This window comes from Malaya genurostris, chromosome 3 (genome assembly GCF_030247185.1).
Source record: "Malaya genurostris strain Urasoe2022 chromosome 3, Malgen_1.1, whole genome shotgun sequence".
Taxonomy (NCBI): Eukaryota; Metazoa; Arthropoda; class Insecta; order Diptera; family Culicidae; genus Malaya; species Malaya genurostris.
The window spans coordinates 24,801,703-24,819,814 of record NC_080572.1 but is presented as its reverse complement, the minus strand read 5'-3'; the positions used below and the strand labels follow the sequence as shown (position 1 = coordinate 24,819,814).

At 38.7% G+C, this 18,112-nt stretch overlaps 1 protein-coding gene across 1 annotated transcript in view; it reads left to right on the top strand.

The window, feature by feature from the left end:
* The first annotated feature begins 339 nt into the window (after positions 1–339).
* The window catches only part of LOC131435976 (sterol regulatory element-binding protein cleavage-activating protein), a 65,297-nt gene continuing 47,524 nt past the window's right edge, over positions 340–18,112 (top strand). The window contains exon 1 of the mRNA XM_058604298.1: positions 340–1,697. Within this exon, the coding sequence (XP_058460281.1) occupies positions 1,444–1,697 (254 nt within the window). The 5' untranslated portion in view covers positions 340–1,443. The remainder of the gene's footprint in view (positions 1,698–18,112) is intronic.

Sequence of the window (18,112 nt, the reverse complement as noted above, 5' to 3'; positions counted from 1 at the left end):
GGTAATTAATAGAAATGAAAGTAAACAAAGAGAAACTGTCACTTGCTCATACGCCCTTTTAAAAAATGAACCGAGATATAACCGTCAGCCATTGATGTCAGGTTTACTGATTAGCGGCCCTTACACGAGTCATTAAAAATGTCATTAGTAAAAAAAAATATCATTTTAATGAACGTGTAGTGGTGCACTAATGACGAAATTTCAAACAAATTTGAATTACATCATTTAAATGACATCATTTAAAATGACAATTTTAATGCTCGTGTAAGGGCCGCTATTAATCTGTTTCACAGATTTGCCATTTTCTGCACAGATTTTAAAAATGACACAGACAATGACCTGGCATCCTTGCCGTCAGCCAGCAGTGCAAAACATTCCATTTCGAAAAACTCGCTTTAGAGTAGTTATTCCGTAGAATCGTGTACTAATTGCTATGCCAGGAGTAAGAGTATTAAAACATAACATTTGGTAGAGAAGTGATTCAAAAATTCAGAAACTGTAAAACATGAATTTGATCAAGCTGCTTCAGAATGTGCTATTTGCAGATTGATACTGCATTGCAAAAACAAGACACGGGAAAGAAAGATACTAAAACTGACAAAGTAGAGCTCTAGATTTTCACGAGTGCTAATATTCATCCAATATCCATCGATCAATTATCAGAGGCTTGTTACAAATTATGTAATGTTGATACACGCGTTATCCAGTCACTGTTTATGGTAACAAGGATTCGTAAAGAATGATAAGACAGGTACTACGCAGGAGAAAAGGTGATAATACACTTCTTTTTTCTTTTGCTGTTATTTGGAAATCTTGACCATAGTAGGTCAAGAAACAAGTGTGAATGATGTTTTTGGAGAATATGTGCTAAAAATAATCGAGTTGTAGCGAAAAATAGAATAATTACATCCGGTCATGTCTCGAAGTAACCTGATAGAATCCTAAACAACGATAAGTAAAGTTGCATCTCTTGCTTTGTGATTCAATCAAGTTTGAAGAGGATAGATGCGTAAAAGAATGAATAAAATATGTATAAGATTAAATTGACAAAATGGTTTAATTTAATCGAGAAATAAATACGACGGACAAATATAATTGAAGTTTTGCTATTTGGACAACTTGGTGCATCAATAGACAAAAACCTCACACACCGGCTGATGCAATCAAGACGTTTGACCTTGAGCATGAACGACTAGAATCGAGCTTCACAAATTATGATCATGAATAGTAATTGCATTTTGATGACGAATATTTAGAAACATTTTAAAGCGAGAAAACATTGGATGACATTTTTCAACTGTTAGAAGAGGTACAGCGGAAAGACGAGAAAATAAAAGTGATCAAAATCCAAGTGCATCCTTACAGTAGCAACAAAATTGCAACTATTCTGAACATCAGCATAATCACAACCAACAGCAAACGTTTCATCGTCGCCAATCGGCGATGATAACCGAAAGCAACGGTTTGACCGGCGGTGCTATGGTTACACTGCCCACAAACGGAAAACTGACACATAGTACTGGTCCAACTGTGCGAATGATTTCTCGTCAGAATGCCACCGTTACGAAGGATGGCGACGGGAAAAGAAAAACATTACCGGCGCGTGTAGCACACCTTTACTACCGGCACGGTTTGTTCCTATCGAGTTATCCGACCTGTGCAACGAGCGTAGCAATTGCCGTGATCATCTTCTGCTGGTGAGTATTGTAAATAAGCAGTACAAATATTGTTTCGGCAGATATGGTTTTCCGTGAAATCAGTGCTAAAGATGGTTTTCCTTGCGATCAGTCCTTAATTTGTCGTGTATTTTGTCGTGAATACGACTTACTTTACTATGGGGCACCTTTTCAAAAAATATATCACAATTTTTCTGATAAAATTTTCAGTTGTGTGACATAATCTCAAATAATTCAAAATTAAACTTTTCTGAAATGTTTGGTATAAACGAGTATCAAAGAGGATAATTAATAAGGCGTGTTTGCCTTTCTCGTATTTTTAAAGCTCATAGCTCAGTGATCTGTTAAAGGATTTATATAATCTAACTACCAATAGAATCGAATTTTTTCAACTTAAGCGTGTATAACAACAGCATTGAAGTATTTCAATAGTACACTATTGAAAAATCTGTCTCATTTGACCGATGTCAACACCAGCCAATCAGATCGCGTTCCGATGAAGAGAACAAAATATCTGCTGCTGTATAACAAATCGTTCGAGAAAAATGTTCTGAACGGTGCTTAATATCGTAGTGAGTTCCTAAATTTGGCCCTTGTGAAAGGCAGGAATGAATCCCGTACAGCATCCCGATAGTTTCTTTCAATGAAATGCAAATCCGAAATGAAATAATCGACATTAGAATTCTATATGCTGCTATTTTTATAGCCGTAAGGACCGCCCATTAGTGAAAAAGCTATAAACGAAATCACGTTAAAAGAAACCTCTTAACAAAAATTGGATCAGTTTGGATTCTATCGCCACTGCGAGCAGATGTAGTGTATGTCGTTTGCAAAGTTAGTTTCGCTTCCGACAAGAGCGATTACGTCACAGCTGCTAGTCGTTTGCATTGGTGAAAAAAAATGAAAAGAGAACAACGGTGGAGAGCAGCACACAAAATCAGCCGTTCTAATGGCTCTAAAAGTGTTCTAAAGATCTATTAGGATACCTTCTTCGCAAATTGAAGGTAAATATCCTCAGTTTAGTGCAAATCTAGAACAGTTTGATTAGATTTGTGCACTTTTCGAGGTGTTTTTTTGTTTGTGTGAAAAATGTGAAAAAGGGGAATGCTTGCATAATTCATACAATTGATCAACTATTTGATATTCGGAAGTGTTAAGGAACATGTCAGTTGTTTTCGTATTCACGACATCCAGTTATGTCTCTGACATTACCCACGCGCCTGTTTTTTACTCGATTAATCAAATAATAGATTAAAAGGCTAGAGTAATCGAGTATTTGTAATCGATTAACGGCAGTGCCAGTATCAGACCTAATTGGCTCAAGTAGCACGTTCTCCTAGTTATTTGGAGATTTGTGCCTTAGGCTGCAGACAGAGTGAGCGCGTGTCCTCGGCATCTTAGAGCTGAGGCAGTGTTCCTTATTGAATATATCGTTGAATAAAAAAAAGAGTGAGCGCGAGAAGCTGAGCTGACTGGCATTAGCAAACCAAAAGCGGGAATGATAATATCAGCAAATCAAACTAGACATTGGGCCGTATGAATAAAACGTAGCATGCTTGAATTTCGGTAGTAAATGCTACGTGTGGATCACGTTCCTGCCAAAACATGCTACAAACTGTAGTATTTACTACAAGTTTTCGGTAGGTAGCTCTAGAGCTTGCTACTCGTGTGTTTGCTGATAAAGTGACTCATAGAAATTGAAAAAAGTGGCATTTTTACAGATGTAGGTACGTTTTTCGCTTTTTGCATGCTTATAGCAGCTTTTCCGGCTCTGTTTCGATACGATATGCAGTAAATGCTTAAATTCGGAAGTAGCATTAACTACATGTTCGAACTTGTTTTTTATTCATACCAAACCGCGTTATAATCTGTGGACTTTGTTTTGGAGAGGATACTACAAACAACATTCTTTACTACATTTCATTCATACGGCCCTCGACACAGATCCGTAAAAGCTGGCAAGAAACGTACTTACATCTGTAAAAATTTGACTCAGCTTTCACTCTGACCGGGTTCCTTTTATTTGCCGTAAGTACATTTTCGCTTTCATCAGCATCAAGCTTAGCTCAGCCTCTCGCGCTCACTTTGTCTACAGCCTAAGGTTAAGCTCTAAGACAGGACCAGACGACTATGTATTCGCTTATGAAGCTAGTTTTGGACTAGCTCACGATTGGTTAAAATTGGCATAAGCAAATACACGACTTTGAAATTCATGTTACCTCAGTGTGAAAAAAAGTGTTGCCAGGATCAGCCTTTTCAAATACACATCGCAGGGATCCACAATAATAAGAATATGCATTTCATTATGGAAAAAGCGGGTGGAATAATATACGATTAAAACTGATATGCCCTTTTTCACACTTCCGAATATCATTAATCGATCGATAATTGTGGAGCTGGACTAGGGTCACCACCTTGGAAGCAATTGAAGAGGGTTGCTTTTTCTACTTTCCTTGATAATAATATGCCGCAAATATAAAATCGTAAAAAAAAATGTAAATGTAAATGTAATGTAAAATGTAATACCTGATGCTGAAGTTATACTTGAGAATTTATTACAATGTGTTATTTGAACCTTACAAGGAATGTAAGTATTTAACTAGAGACTTATTTGCTGGAAAATCTGCAATGCGATACTTGCAAGTTTCAGAAGAGAACATTTTCTTTTTTAATACTTACTTTAATATCCGGCATCTTCTTTTAAGTCCGACACTGCCGGGCGAGGCCCGAGGAGGTGGCAACCCTTAAATGGACTCTAGAACTAGACCCAAAATCTGGGACAGGCTCAGAAATCAGTTGCGAAATTCTGGTTCTTAATCCAGATCAAGAATTTAGTTCTAGAGGTCTGAAACTGAACTGAACTGAAGTTCTAGATCCTGAATAAAGGAACTGTGTGCGACTCTGTCCTGCTCGTCGAAAGATTAGCTGAGCCTTATTCTGGTTCACGAAGTAAATTTATCAAATACAATTCCAACAGACAGGGAAATTTCCTGTGCACAAAATAGACGTTAGCAGTTGTACAATCGATTCCCTTCTGAGGTCGCTTTAAAATTTACTAGCGATATTTTTTATTAGTAGCCACTATTCATCTTATTCTATATATGTACAGTACAATTAAGTATGTGTGTATGTGTATAAATAATTAATCTGATACTGTCGCTATGAGTGATCTCGATACAACGATGGCACCAACCGATGAGTTCCGAAATCGACGATAAGGCATGTCACGTTTGTGGCTACGTACGAAATTATGCTCGTTACTGAAGTGGACTGGTTCGACAGATTCATCTCGAACATCCTCCCGCCGTTGAAAGCACAACTTAGATATGGACCTCTTCAAGATTTTATTCTGCGTCTTTACATCAGCGATCCTTTCTACGCCTCTGGAACCCGGAAAAACCTTGACAATACGGTAGAGTAACCATTTTTGAACAGGCAAAGCAAAGCAAAGTCTTGGCATTACATTCCTTTTGTGGAATTTGGCCTTTCTGTTTCAACAGACTTCGCAACCGATTCTTATACCGTTTTCGTTTTTAAACCTAGACGCGGGCGACTCTGACTCCGATTAAAACGAACACGTGGTACGCGCCCTAAACAACAACTCATGAAAAAAAGAAAAAATAAACAAACTTGCATGGATGCGTGGTGCGACCGAGAAAATTTTCAGAGCGAAACTACGCGATTGGAGTCCGATCTAGAGCGACCGCAGATTGCTAAAACAAACATATCAAACGTTGTTTGGGCGACTCTGGGTCAGCTTTCGGACTGCTCTGATCAATAAACGAAAACGGTATTAGTGTACAGAATCATTGCATGGCTAGTACTATGGATCCTACTGACACTAAGAACCCTTCCAGGTCGGGGCTCGAACTTTTTGAACAGGCATGTTATCCTTTTTTATAAAAACGAGTTGATCAACTTGAACATTCATCTTATCGTGCCATTTGTGCATCTGTTGTAGAGACGAAATATACACCAACTGCCAACGGTTCCAAAACTGCTGGATGATTTCGAGGATGTGTAACGTCGTCTTGGATATTTTTGATGATCGTCGGGACGAGCGATGGCGTTCAACCGCCGGAAAATCAGGAAATGACTCGAAGTGAGCGGTTCGATATCTTCTGGGTCATCCGATATCGGTGTAATTGGTCTCGAATTTAGAATGGCTTTAATTCGACACAGGACTGTCAACATTTCTTCGAAACATTCGTAGCTTGGTCGAAGTGAATACACGCATTTTTTTTTATAAATCGACATCGGAAAGACGAAGGTGCCTATCACAGCAGAGGCTGTAGTGTAGGCATTAAATAGAAGTGATAAAAAGTAGCATCCCCGCAAGTGAGTTCTGTCTGTGCACCGTTTTCGTATCGGTATCGATAGTAGACGCTATTGTGTCATCCTCGGGCAGCAGTTATTTCTACTGTTTGCTACCCGCATCGCAGCAGGCAAATCCTGAGTCAAGGTCACGCTGAGACACAACGAAGAAGTGAAGGAGCAACTCACCTAACAGCTTACTGTGACATACTGTTAAGTATTTTCTGAAAATGTTTCTTTATACTTTTACTATTCATATAATTTTCTTTTCATTTTATTTTTTTCATTCTCATTTTAAGTGCGGGAAACTTCTTTACTCCCGCACTAAAAATATGAATATTGATGACAGTGGAGGTGTCTCGTAAGAAGGCGAAGCTTCAATGAACGAAGAACATTTAGAAGCTGAGTCTGATTCCGAGATACCATCTACCCCTTCGATACCATCTCCCTTTCCGATACCATCTTCCCCTCCGATACCATCTCCCCCTCCGATGCCTCCATCTCCCTCTGAGATATTGCCTGCTCGCCCAAAAGTTCACCAAGACGATGGCTCGGGGGGTCCGTGGGTGTTTCTCAGAGTTTTAAGTATTGCTCGGGACCTAACACTACTCGGCAATAAAAACAATGGATAAGGTTTCTCCAAATAAGTTACGCGTTGTTGTGTCCGACCTGCAGCAAGCAAACGAGATTGCTACCAGCGAGTTGTTCACGAGGGAGTACCGCATGTACGTCCCGTCTCATGTGGTGGAGATCGACGGTGTGGTCCGTGACGAAAGTCTGACGATCGAAGATCTGATAAAGGACGGGGTAGGTCGTTTCAAAAACCCCGACCTTCAGCCAGTCGAAATTTTGGAGTGCATGCAATTGCATTCCAAATCGATAGATGGTAAATTTTACCAATCGGACTCGTTTCGCGTCACTTTTGCCGGATCTGCACTTCCAAACTATTTGGTAGTGAGTGGAGTTCGTCTACCTATTCGGCTGTATGTACCGCGGGTAATGCATTGCACAAGCTGCAAACAGCTAGGGCATACGGCAACCTATTGTTAGAACAAACTTCGATGCGGCAAATGCGGAGAGGCCCGTAAGGACGATCTCTGCAGAAAAGCAGCGGAAAAGTGTTGCTACTGCGGGGAAAATCCTCATGATCTTTCGGTGTGCCCTACGTACATACAGCGTGCGGAGAAATTGAAGCGATTCGGGAAAGAACGCTCTAAACGTTCTAACGCGGAAATCTTAAAAAGAACCACTCCATCGAACCCTGAGAACCCGATTGCACTCTTGCCAGTTGAAGAGGATACCTCTGAAGACCCTGACGAAGGACCTTCCTACACGCAGGTTGAAGGAAGCAAGAAAAGCCAAAACTTTGGCTTCTACCAAGCTTCCTCGTAAAGGCCTCAGACTGTCCTCTCCTCTCCTGGGTTCAAAAAACTTAGGGATGATAAAGAGCACCCAGCACTTCCTGGGGCATCAAAAACCCGAATGACCCCAAAGCACAACCAGAAAATCCAACAAACGCTGGATTATGGATTATGAACGATTATGAACAAACGCTGGATTATGAAAATCTGATATCGTGGACTGGATTAACAGCCTTCTATATTACTGATCCTCTAGAAAGCTTCCTAACTGCTCTACTGCCAACAGTAAGGACATTTTTAAAACAGTTGACTGAATAATGGCCCCTCCTTGCAGCGATCGTATCTTTTGATGGATAATTTACCACTGATAATCGAAGATATGATCATTGTGCTTCAGTAAATTTGTATAAGTATCATCCCAAAACTTATTTTTTTCAAACACTTAATACATACTCATAATAGCAATGTATTCTCCTTAATGAAATTTAACTTACTTCTTACATCAACCTCGACTTCCATAATTTTAACATAATCCGCCTGGACCGAGAAGACTCTTATGGAGTTATCGTATTAACCTCCCCTCGACACCGGGAATTGAAGTTGTTGCTTGCCAAATTAGTATTAAAGGCAAAGATCTATGTATAGCTTCTATTTACATTCCTCTCAGAGTCTCGATTGGGCATCGTCGGCTTGCAGATACCATAGAACTTCTTCCTTCACCGTGACTGGTTTTAGGGGACTTTAACTCGCATGGTACAGGATGGGGCTGCTAATATGATGATAACCGTTCTTCGTTAATCCAAGATCTGTGTGATAACTTCAATTTGACAATTCCTAACACGGGAGAAATGACACGGAACCTTAGACCGCCAGCACAACCAAGTGCGCTGAATTTATCCCTTTGCTCGACTTCGCTACAGTTAGATTGCAAGCAGAAGGTAATCTGTGATTCTCATGGTAGCGATCACTTGCCGATCATAGTTTCTATCACCAACCGTGTAAGACCATTGGAAACAATCAATGTTTCGCACGATTTCACACGAAACATTGACTGGAAAAGTTACGCGAGCTCGATATCTGAGATTTTTGGCTGGCTTGATTCTCGACACCGCAATTCAAGCTTAGACGAAACGAGTACCCAGCGGCCAAACTAGTATGCGTTCTCCCAACCTATGGTGGGACAAAGAATGCTCAGAGCTGAAAACGAAAAAAGCTTCAGCCTTCATCTCGTTTAGAAGGAATGGAACCCCAGATAATTATCGGTAATATGCGGCGTTAGAATTTCAAAACGCGGTTACTGGCGAAGGTTTGTTGACGGATTAACGAGAGAAACAGTAATGAGCACTCGTTGGAATACGGCCCGTCGCACAGTGGTTCGAATCAATAAAAACGTGGACATAAATCAGTAGCTGCCAAACCGTTCTTTTAATGCATATAGTTGCTTTGAAGAAATTATTTACAAATATATACCGCGTAATTTGATCCTATCATCAATTGTTCATGGCCTACTTTGACAAAAAATGTAACCATAACTTTTTTTCTGAAGAGATAGAAATTTTTTTTCTTCTACAAAGTTTTAGAACTATTAAAAATAATTTACTTTGTCATATATACCAAAAGTCTAGGTCGCACCGTTTCGGATATACAAAGCGTTTTTATGGCAACCCCCTTAAAATCAGTTTTTTATTCATAAATTGTTTCGAGTTATTTTGTTATGCATACTTTGTTTGGAATAATCTTAGAATTTATAAAATCGCATATTTTTGTTGAAGGTAGTGCATAGGTTTGTTCTTTCCTGGCAAAGTTATGCAACATTTTACCTTTTTTTTACCTAGGATAAAACCTTGCACCGAAGCGAAATATGCAACTTTATGCAGCTGATTTTTACAAAATTTGTAGGAAAAGATGTGCCCAATATCATAAAAAAAAATCTAAGTGGAACTCGGTGGAACTTTTTTTAGGTCTTTTCAAAGTTAGTTTTAATTACTGAATTATGGCAACCCCCTTAAAACTAGTTTTCTTGTCATAACTTGTTTCGAGTTATTTTTTTATGCATACTTCGTTTGGAATAATTGTAGAAAATATAAAATTTCATAATTTTGTAGAAGCTAATGCATAAGTTTATTATTTTCTGGAAAATTTATGCATAATTTTACTTTTTACCTAGAAAACCTTGTGCCGAAGCGAAATATGCAACCTAATGCAGCAAACTTTTATAATACTTATAGGAGAACATGTACCTTATCCAAATTTTTTTCCAATGAGAATATCTTGAGTACTATTCGTGTGACTCATTTTCATTATGGCCATGCTGAAACCATGAATGGTTAAGAAACACAGGGCGCACAGTGGTCCAAAACTGGAAAAAGACGGTCAAAAGTCTGTACTTTCACTGATTTTTAAGAGCTAACGTGTCTTCGAAGAAGTTTTACAAAATTATATAACGCTTCTTTTGAAAGTAGCACCTTAATTTTTGTTAAGGGGGTATTTCGAAAAAAAATAATTTTGTTTTTGACGAAAAATTTTTTCTATCTCTTTTCAAAGAAAAAAACTTTTAAAGTATTTTTGCTGAAGATTTGAATAATGTAAAAAAATATTTTTTGAGATATTCGCTTTATTTTAAAAATGCATTAGCTTCTACAAAATTATGAAATTTTATATTTTCTACAATTATTCCAAACGAAGTATGCATAAAAAATAACTCGAAACAAGTTATGACTAGAAAACTAGTTTTAAGGGGGTTGCCATAATTCAGTAATTAAAACTAACTTTGAAAAGACCTAAAAAAAAAGTTCCACCGAGTTCCACTTAGATGTTTTTTTATGATATTGGGCACATCTTTTCCTACAAATTTTGTAAAAATCAGCTGCATAAAGTTGCATATTTCGCTTCGGTGCAAGGTTTTATCCTAGGTATAAAAAAAGGTAAAATGTTGCATAACTTTGCCAGGAAAGAACAAACCTATGCACTACCTTCAACAAAAATATGCGATTTTATAAATTCTAAAATTATTCCAAACAAAGTATGCATAACAAAATAACTCGAAACAACTGATTTTAGGGGGTTGCCATAAAAACGCTTTGTATATCCGAAACGGTGCGACCTAGACTTTTGGTATATATGACAAAGTAAATTATTTTTAATAGTTCTAAAACTTTGTAGAAGAAAAAAAATTTCTATCTCTTCAGAAAAAAAGTTATGGTTACATTTTTTGTCAAAGTAGGCCATGAACAATTAATGATAGGATCAAATTACGCGGTATATATTTGTAAATAATTTCTTCAAAGCAACTATATGCATTAAAAGAACGGTTTGGCAGCTACTGATTTATGTCCACGTTTTTATTGATTCGAACCACTGTGCGTCGCATGCGCAATCGAAATCACGCGAACGAAAGCGAGGAATATTCTAACCGCTGGATATTTGATTTTGCTAAAAAAGTATGTTCCTATTCTGTTCCGGAACAGAAGTTATCCCGCGTCGCGGCATTGAAAACAAACGAAACACCGTTTTCGATGGTAGCGCTCTCACTTGCGCTCTTGTCGTGTAACAATAGAGCCCCGGGGTTAGAAAAATTAAATTCAACTTGTTGAAAAGTCTGCCAGACTCTGCCAAAAGGCGCTTGTTGAATTTATTCAACAAGTTCCTCGAGGGCAATATTGTTCCACACAAATGGAGAGAAGTGAGAGTTATCACTATTAAAAAACCTGGGAAACCAGCCTCCGATCACAATTCGTATCGGCCGATTGCTATGTTTCCCTGTATTCGGAAATTGTTGGAGAAAATGATTCTCTTCCATCTGGACAATTGGGTCGAAACAAATGGATTGCTTTCAGGTACACAATTCGGGTTCCGCGGGGGCAAAGGAACGAACGATTGTTTAGCGTTGGACTCAACAGAAGTTCAAATGGCATTTGCTCGTAACGAACAAATGGCGTCAGTTTTCCTTGACATCAAGGGGGCATTCGATTCAGTTTCCATTACCGTTCTATCTGAGAAGTTGCATCAGCATGGTCTTTCACCAGTTTTGAGCAACTTTTTATATAATTTATTGTCCGAGAAACACATGCATTTTGAGCATGGGGATTTGACGACAAAGCGATTCAGCTACATGGGTCTTCCTCAGGGCTCATGATTAAGCCCACTTTTAATACAATTTTTACGTAAACAACATTGATTAATGTATCAACCCATCCTGCACGCTAAGACAACTTGCCGACGACAGTGTTGTGTCTATTTTAGGACCCAAAGCTGCTGATCTCCAAGGACCATTGCAGGATACCCTCGACAACTTGTCGACATGGGCTCTTCAAATGGGTATCGAGTTCTCTACGGAGAAACTGAGCTGGGTGTATTTTCGAGGAAGCGAGAACCAACAGAATTACAGCTTCAACTAGGGGGTGAAACCATAGCTCAGGTCTTCATATTTAAATATCTCGGGGTCTGGTTCGATTCCAAAGGTACCTGGGGAGGTTACATTAGGTATCTGAAACGAAAATACCTACAGAGAATTAATTTCCTTCGTACAATAACCGGTGGGGCTCTCACCCAGGTTGTACAAAACGACGATATTGTCAGTAATGGAATATGGATGTTTCTGTTTCCGCTTCGCTGCGAATATTCATTTCATTAAACTGGAAAGAATTCAGTATCGTTGTTTGCATATTGCCTTGGGGTGTATGCAATCGACTCATACGATGAGTCTTGAAGTGTTGGCGGGCGTCCTACCGTTGAAAAACCGATTCTGAGATCTCTCATATCGATTGCTTATCCGATGCGACATCTTGAATCCGATAGTGATTGAAAACTTTGAAAAGCTTGTCAATCCTAATTCACAGACCCGTTTTGTGTCCTTGTATTTTGACTACATGGCTCAGAATATAAATCCTTCTTCGTTTGTTCCCAACCGTGTTCATTTTGTGGATACTTCTAATTCTACTGTGTTTTTCGACACATCCATAGAGCAGAAGTTCGTGGAACACCGAATCCTGTACGACCTCAAGAGATCCCAAAAATTTTCAATAATAAATTTAAAGAAGTCGACTGTAATAAAATGTTTTCCACGGACGGATCACATCTCGACGGCTTCAGTATATTCAATGAAAATTTCACCGCTTCCTATAAACTCAGTGATCCAGCTTCATTTACGTCGCAGAACTAGCTGCAATTCAGTATACCCTTGAGATCATTGACACTCTGCCCACAGATCACTACTTCATTGTATCGGACAGTCTCAGCTCCATTGAGGCTCTCCGTTCAGTGAAGCCTGGAAAGCACTCGCCGTATTTCCTGGGGAAAATACGGGAACAATTGAGTGCTTTATCTGCAAAAACATACCAGATTACCTTGGCTTGGGCCCCCTCACATTGTTCCATACAAGGCAATGAGAGGGCGGACTCGTTAGCCAAGGTGGGCGCACTAGAAGGTGATATCTATGAAAGACCAATCTGCTTCAATGAATTTTTTAGTTGCTATCGTCAGAAAACTCTAGCCAGCTGACAAAATACATGGAATAGTGGAACTCTGGGACGATGGTTACACTCAATAATTCCTCAGGTATCGACGAAAGCTTGGTTCCGGGGGTTAGACGTGAGCCGAGACTTTATTCGTGTAATGTCAAGGCTCATGTCTAATCATTATATGTTCAGCGCGCATCTCCGTCGTGTGGGGCTCGCTGAGAGTGGTGTCTGCGTTTGCGGTGAGGGTTATCATGACATCGAGCATGTTGTTTGGACGTGTGTCGAGTATTGTGATGCCAGGTCCCAACTCATAGGTTCCCTTCGGGCCCGAGGTACACCACCCTTCGTACCAGTCCGCGACGTCTTGGCAACTCGAAATCTTCCTTATATGACTTTCATCTACAATTTCTTAAAAACTATCAATGCTCAAATTTAGTGCTCTCCCTATCCCTTTTTCGTCTAAACGATGCTTCGGAGCATGCACCTGCCTTGAACTGACAGAGTTGCTGGAAGCTACCCAAAAACGTCACACCAACAAAGCATCCCAATCCAGAATAATCTCTTCCTTGCAACAAGCTGAAAAACATGAAGATTCATCGAACGCAAAGTGTTTCTAAAAGATGTATACCACAAACGAATGATGTATTCAAATTCCAAATCAATACTGTGTAGGTCCCACCCTCCCTATGTCCCTTTACTAACTCTAGGGGATTATGCCGCCCCGTAATACGGCATCCTTCCTCTCTCCCTAATAACAAGACAATCGGCCACGTTAAGCTTAAGCAAATGAGCCCAATACAATTTTATTTGAAAAAAAAATTTCTTCGAAACATAACGATGCACCTGCCGTATATTTTATCAGTAAAACTTTTGTTTGGTGCTTCTGGGGGGTTGAAGCGCCTCTCGAACTCGTTACCGTAGGTTCGTCGAATATTGTTCTTGTTCTCGGTACTAGTGAAAATGTTTGTCCCATTCTTTTAACAAGCTTTTCCGACGAAATTCGTACCGTTGTCGGTCCATACGGTTAGCGGTTTTCCTCGAAGACAGGTGAAAGCTCAATTCCGATACGATAATACGGTATTTGCCATCTAACCGACAGGCTGGCAAATCCTCCATATACTGACGAACAGAACGAGGGTTACTCCTAAAGCACACCACGCAATCCTTGACTGCCTTCTTCACCGCACTTCTGCCTCTAATAATACAAAACTCCTTTCGCGTTGATGCCATCGTGATTTGAATACCGGCGTGCATATTGGACGCATGCACCCAGCGAATGATTGCGGTAGTGAAGGGATGGCTCTTTGGTAGAAGAATCTGGTATTTGGTATCGTATGAGCACGATGATTTTGACAAACGTCCCCCTACCCTGCGGACTCCATGGTTGTCTACAAAGCGAGAAAGCGGTATTAGCGAATGGTTCTTCGACTTTATCTGCTTTCTTAGTTGAACGAATACTTCCGGGAAGCTCTCCTGCTGAACCAGTCGGACAATGGTGAGCTTTGCATGTCTAAGCTCTTCCGACGTAAATTCTTCTCGATATTGTTCCTTTGAAGTTCTGCGGTGGAACGTTGTTCCTTTGAAGTTCTGGAACAAACGCTTAATGCGTGCAATGACCCGAAGCATGATGTAATATTTGCTGCAGTTCTCGAACATCTGGAATCTCTCCACTATCGCCGGCATGGCAGTAACCGTGACAAATCTTCTGAGGCAGTTAGTCTAGGTCCTTTAGGCCAAATAATATCACTATTTCGCAGCCAAGGTGATCCGTTCCACCACAAAGCGCAGTCTTCCCATTTGTTGGGTATTATACCGCGCGAAATTAAATCAGTCGGATTTTCATGTGTGCCGACGTGGCACCACTCTCCGGGTTGGGTCAACTTTTGAATCTTACTCACACGATATGGAACGACTTAAATAAGATATTGATTGCATTACGCTCCAACATCCGGGGTTGGAGAGACCGGTAGGGCTTAACTGAGATTTTTTTTATGTTTTATTTTCATACTACCTGCCCTTATTACCAGTGTGAAGTGGATATTAGGTGGAGTGAACATATCCCAATTGGGTTTCACACGATGACAATAAATGAACGGTAAATCGAGTCCATCTTTGACGTTTAATGGTGGTTTGTGTATCATAAAATACTGTGGAATGAGATAGATTATTGTAGAATAGAACGAAATAATAATGACTCAACCAATCACTATGGTTTGAAACGGGAAATTAGCGTGACAAAAATATTTTCACTATTAAATGTTAGTTTTTTGTAGTTGATGTCTTCACAAAAGTTGTTTGTTAACAAATGGCGCTTCTTTTGATATAAAATATTACTAGGGTGGTCCTTATTTAGATTGAAATCTGAAATCAAACTTTCTTAATTGAGCTCAAAAATGATTTTATTGTACAATAAAGTTGTAGGAAATTTTATTTTGAGCAACTTTTCTGAAAAAAGCACCTCTCTAGCTTTTCATTCGACCGAGTTACATCAATTGTCCAGGGTAAGAGTAGGGTGGCTCCCGAAAAATCGATTTTTTTGTTCTAACTTTTTTGTGAAACGTTCTATGGAAATGTTGTCTTCAGAAGAGTTGTTGAAATAAATATTGCGCATAATTTTGCTGATTGAAGCTTTTTCATATGAGCTACCAGTAAAAAGTTATGAATGTTTTTTCATCAAAAACTAGTCAACCTTCAAATATCAAAATTCATTAGATGCCAGATCGATAAAAATGTACCCTATTGCGGCTACTGAAAGTTCATAATATAAGTAAACATTTAATAGAAAAATGGGAGGGTGTTTTTCTTTTAACTCATTTAAATTAGTCTTAAAAATACCTTGAAAAAACTCAAAAACGTTGCATAACTCTTAAACGCCTTAACGTATCGACATACTTCCTTCAGCAAAATAATAGTATCAAGTTCGCCCTACAAGTGTTCCATACATTCTCCATTCGAGAAATGAGACACACAAAAACTACAGCCGAAAATAGATTTTTTGCTGAACAATTTTAATTAATTTATTACCAAAATAACTGTTTCAATTGATTTTGATTCCGTTATCGTAATGATCGTATCGTTAACATTCAAAATAAAACATAAGACAACAGTTGATTACGGTTTGGTATGTATTGAATAAATTAAGCAATGAATTATTCTAATTATTATCTAAAACTAAACATTTTGCTTGTTCGGGTAAGTCTTCTGAACTTCTCCTATTTTGTTTGTTCGACAATGCCAAGATAGGGTCTGAAGATAACAGCAGCCTTTTAAAAACATCTTCAATGTTCGCGATTCTGCTGATTTTTTTTAGCATGGTGCTCTCTGAAGTTCCGGATACTTTTATTTCGAGTCTCCTGAGTTTCTTCACTAAGCATACCAATAGGTAAAATTGCGTGTCTAATTATCCATGTATCAACAATTTATGAGCAGTTGGTGATAGTGGATACCAGCCATACAACGCTCGTATTTTCTCAGTGTAACTTTGGAATTCGTCGACGTTTATCTTATCGGCTATTGATTACACTGAGAATAACGTGAAATCCTTCCAACAGTGTTTCATCAAGGCCTGTTATATCTGCTGTTTCTTTCCACTTCTTGAAAAATTTCCGGGCCGTGTTTCCGTCGTTGGAATTACCTCCTGATGGCAATGGCTCACCGATACGTAGGCCCAAATGTTCTCTAAACGCAGTTTTTATATTTGTATCCCTTCACTTCACGGTCTTGTTCAGTTTGCTAACACACCAGGTGGGGGTTTTCATACGCAATTCTTGAATGATATACTGTAAAATGTCCTTATTACTTCTACCAGCAATCATTAAATCCGTTAGCTTTTTGTAAGACAAAGCACTTCCTGAAACCCAAGTAAATCATTAGTTTGTTAAAATGAGTAGTTTTTTCAAAGACATCTTTATAAGGCCGCTCATCATGGTTTGACGGATAAGAACTGAGGACATGCGTTTTTATTTAAATGATATTAATACTTGGGTTTTATTAGTATTACTACAGCATGTATTGTATTTATTCTAACCAAAACTCATTGTGCGTCGTTTTCCGGTTGTCACAGGCTATTCGGTACACAAGTGGGTAAGAAAAAAGGCGTCTCGGTACGATTTGGATAAAAATATTTGCGTTTCACTAACTTGCACCAGCTTGTTTGAGCTTTGGTTGTCAAGATAATGAAAATTTCTGTTGATATATTTATCATGGCCTCTACTTCGGAATAACCATATTACACAGTGTCTCTGTTGCTTAAGCTCAACTGAATCAAATATTTTGGTAATAAATTATTTAAAATTGTTCAGTAAAAAATCTATTTTCGGCTGTAGTTTTTGTGTGTCTCATTTCTCGAATGGAAAATGTATGGAACACTTGTAGGACTAACTTGATACTATTATTTTGCTGAAGGAAGTATGTCGATACGTTAAGGCGTTTAAGAGTTATGCAATGGTTTTGAGTTTTTCAAGGTATTTTTAAGACTAATTTAAATGAGTTAAAAGAAAAACACCCTCCCAATTTTCTCTTAAATGTTTACTTATATTATGAACTTTCAGTAGCCGCATAGGATACATTTTTATCGATCTGGCATCTAATGAATTTTGACATTTGAAGGTTGACTAGTTTTTGATGAAAAAACAATCATAACTTTTTACTGGTAGCTCATATGAAAAAGCTTTACTCAGCAAAATTATGTGCAATATTTATTTCAACAACTCTTCTGAAGACAACATTTCCATAGAACGTTTCACAAAAAAGTTAGAACAAAAAAATCGATTTTTCGGGAGCCACCCTACTCTTACCCGGGACAATTGATGTAACTCGGTCAAATGAAAAGCTAGAGAGGTGCTTTTTTCAGCAGTTCCTCAAAATAAAATTTCCTACAACTTTATTGTACAATAAAATCGTTTCTGAGTCCAATTAAGAAAGTTAGATTACAGATTTCATTCTAAATAAGGACCACCCTAGTAATATTTTATATCCAAAGGAGCGCCATTTGATAACAAACAACTTTTGTGAAGACACCAACTACAAAAAACTAATATTTAATAGTTAAAAAAATTTTTGCACGCTAATTTCCCGTTTCAAACCATAGTGCAATGAGCAAACCACTGATAGCTGTCAAACGATGTTCATCTAGTTGGTATTGTGAGGATGTATCGTTTGGGATCTGATGGGTGAGATGATGTGTGAGTGAAATGTAAGAGTAAGTGCATGCAAGAACGGTAATAAAGGCCACCGTTCCAGCTCAGGACTAACGATCGACCAATAGAAGCGATAGAAAATGGGTAACGGTACCCCCATACAT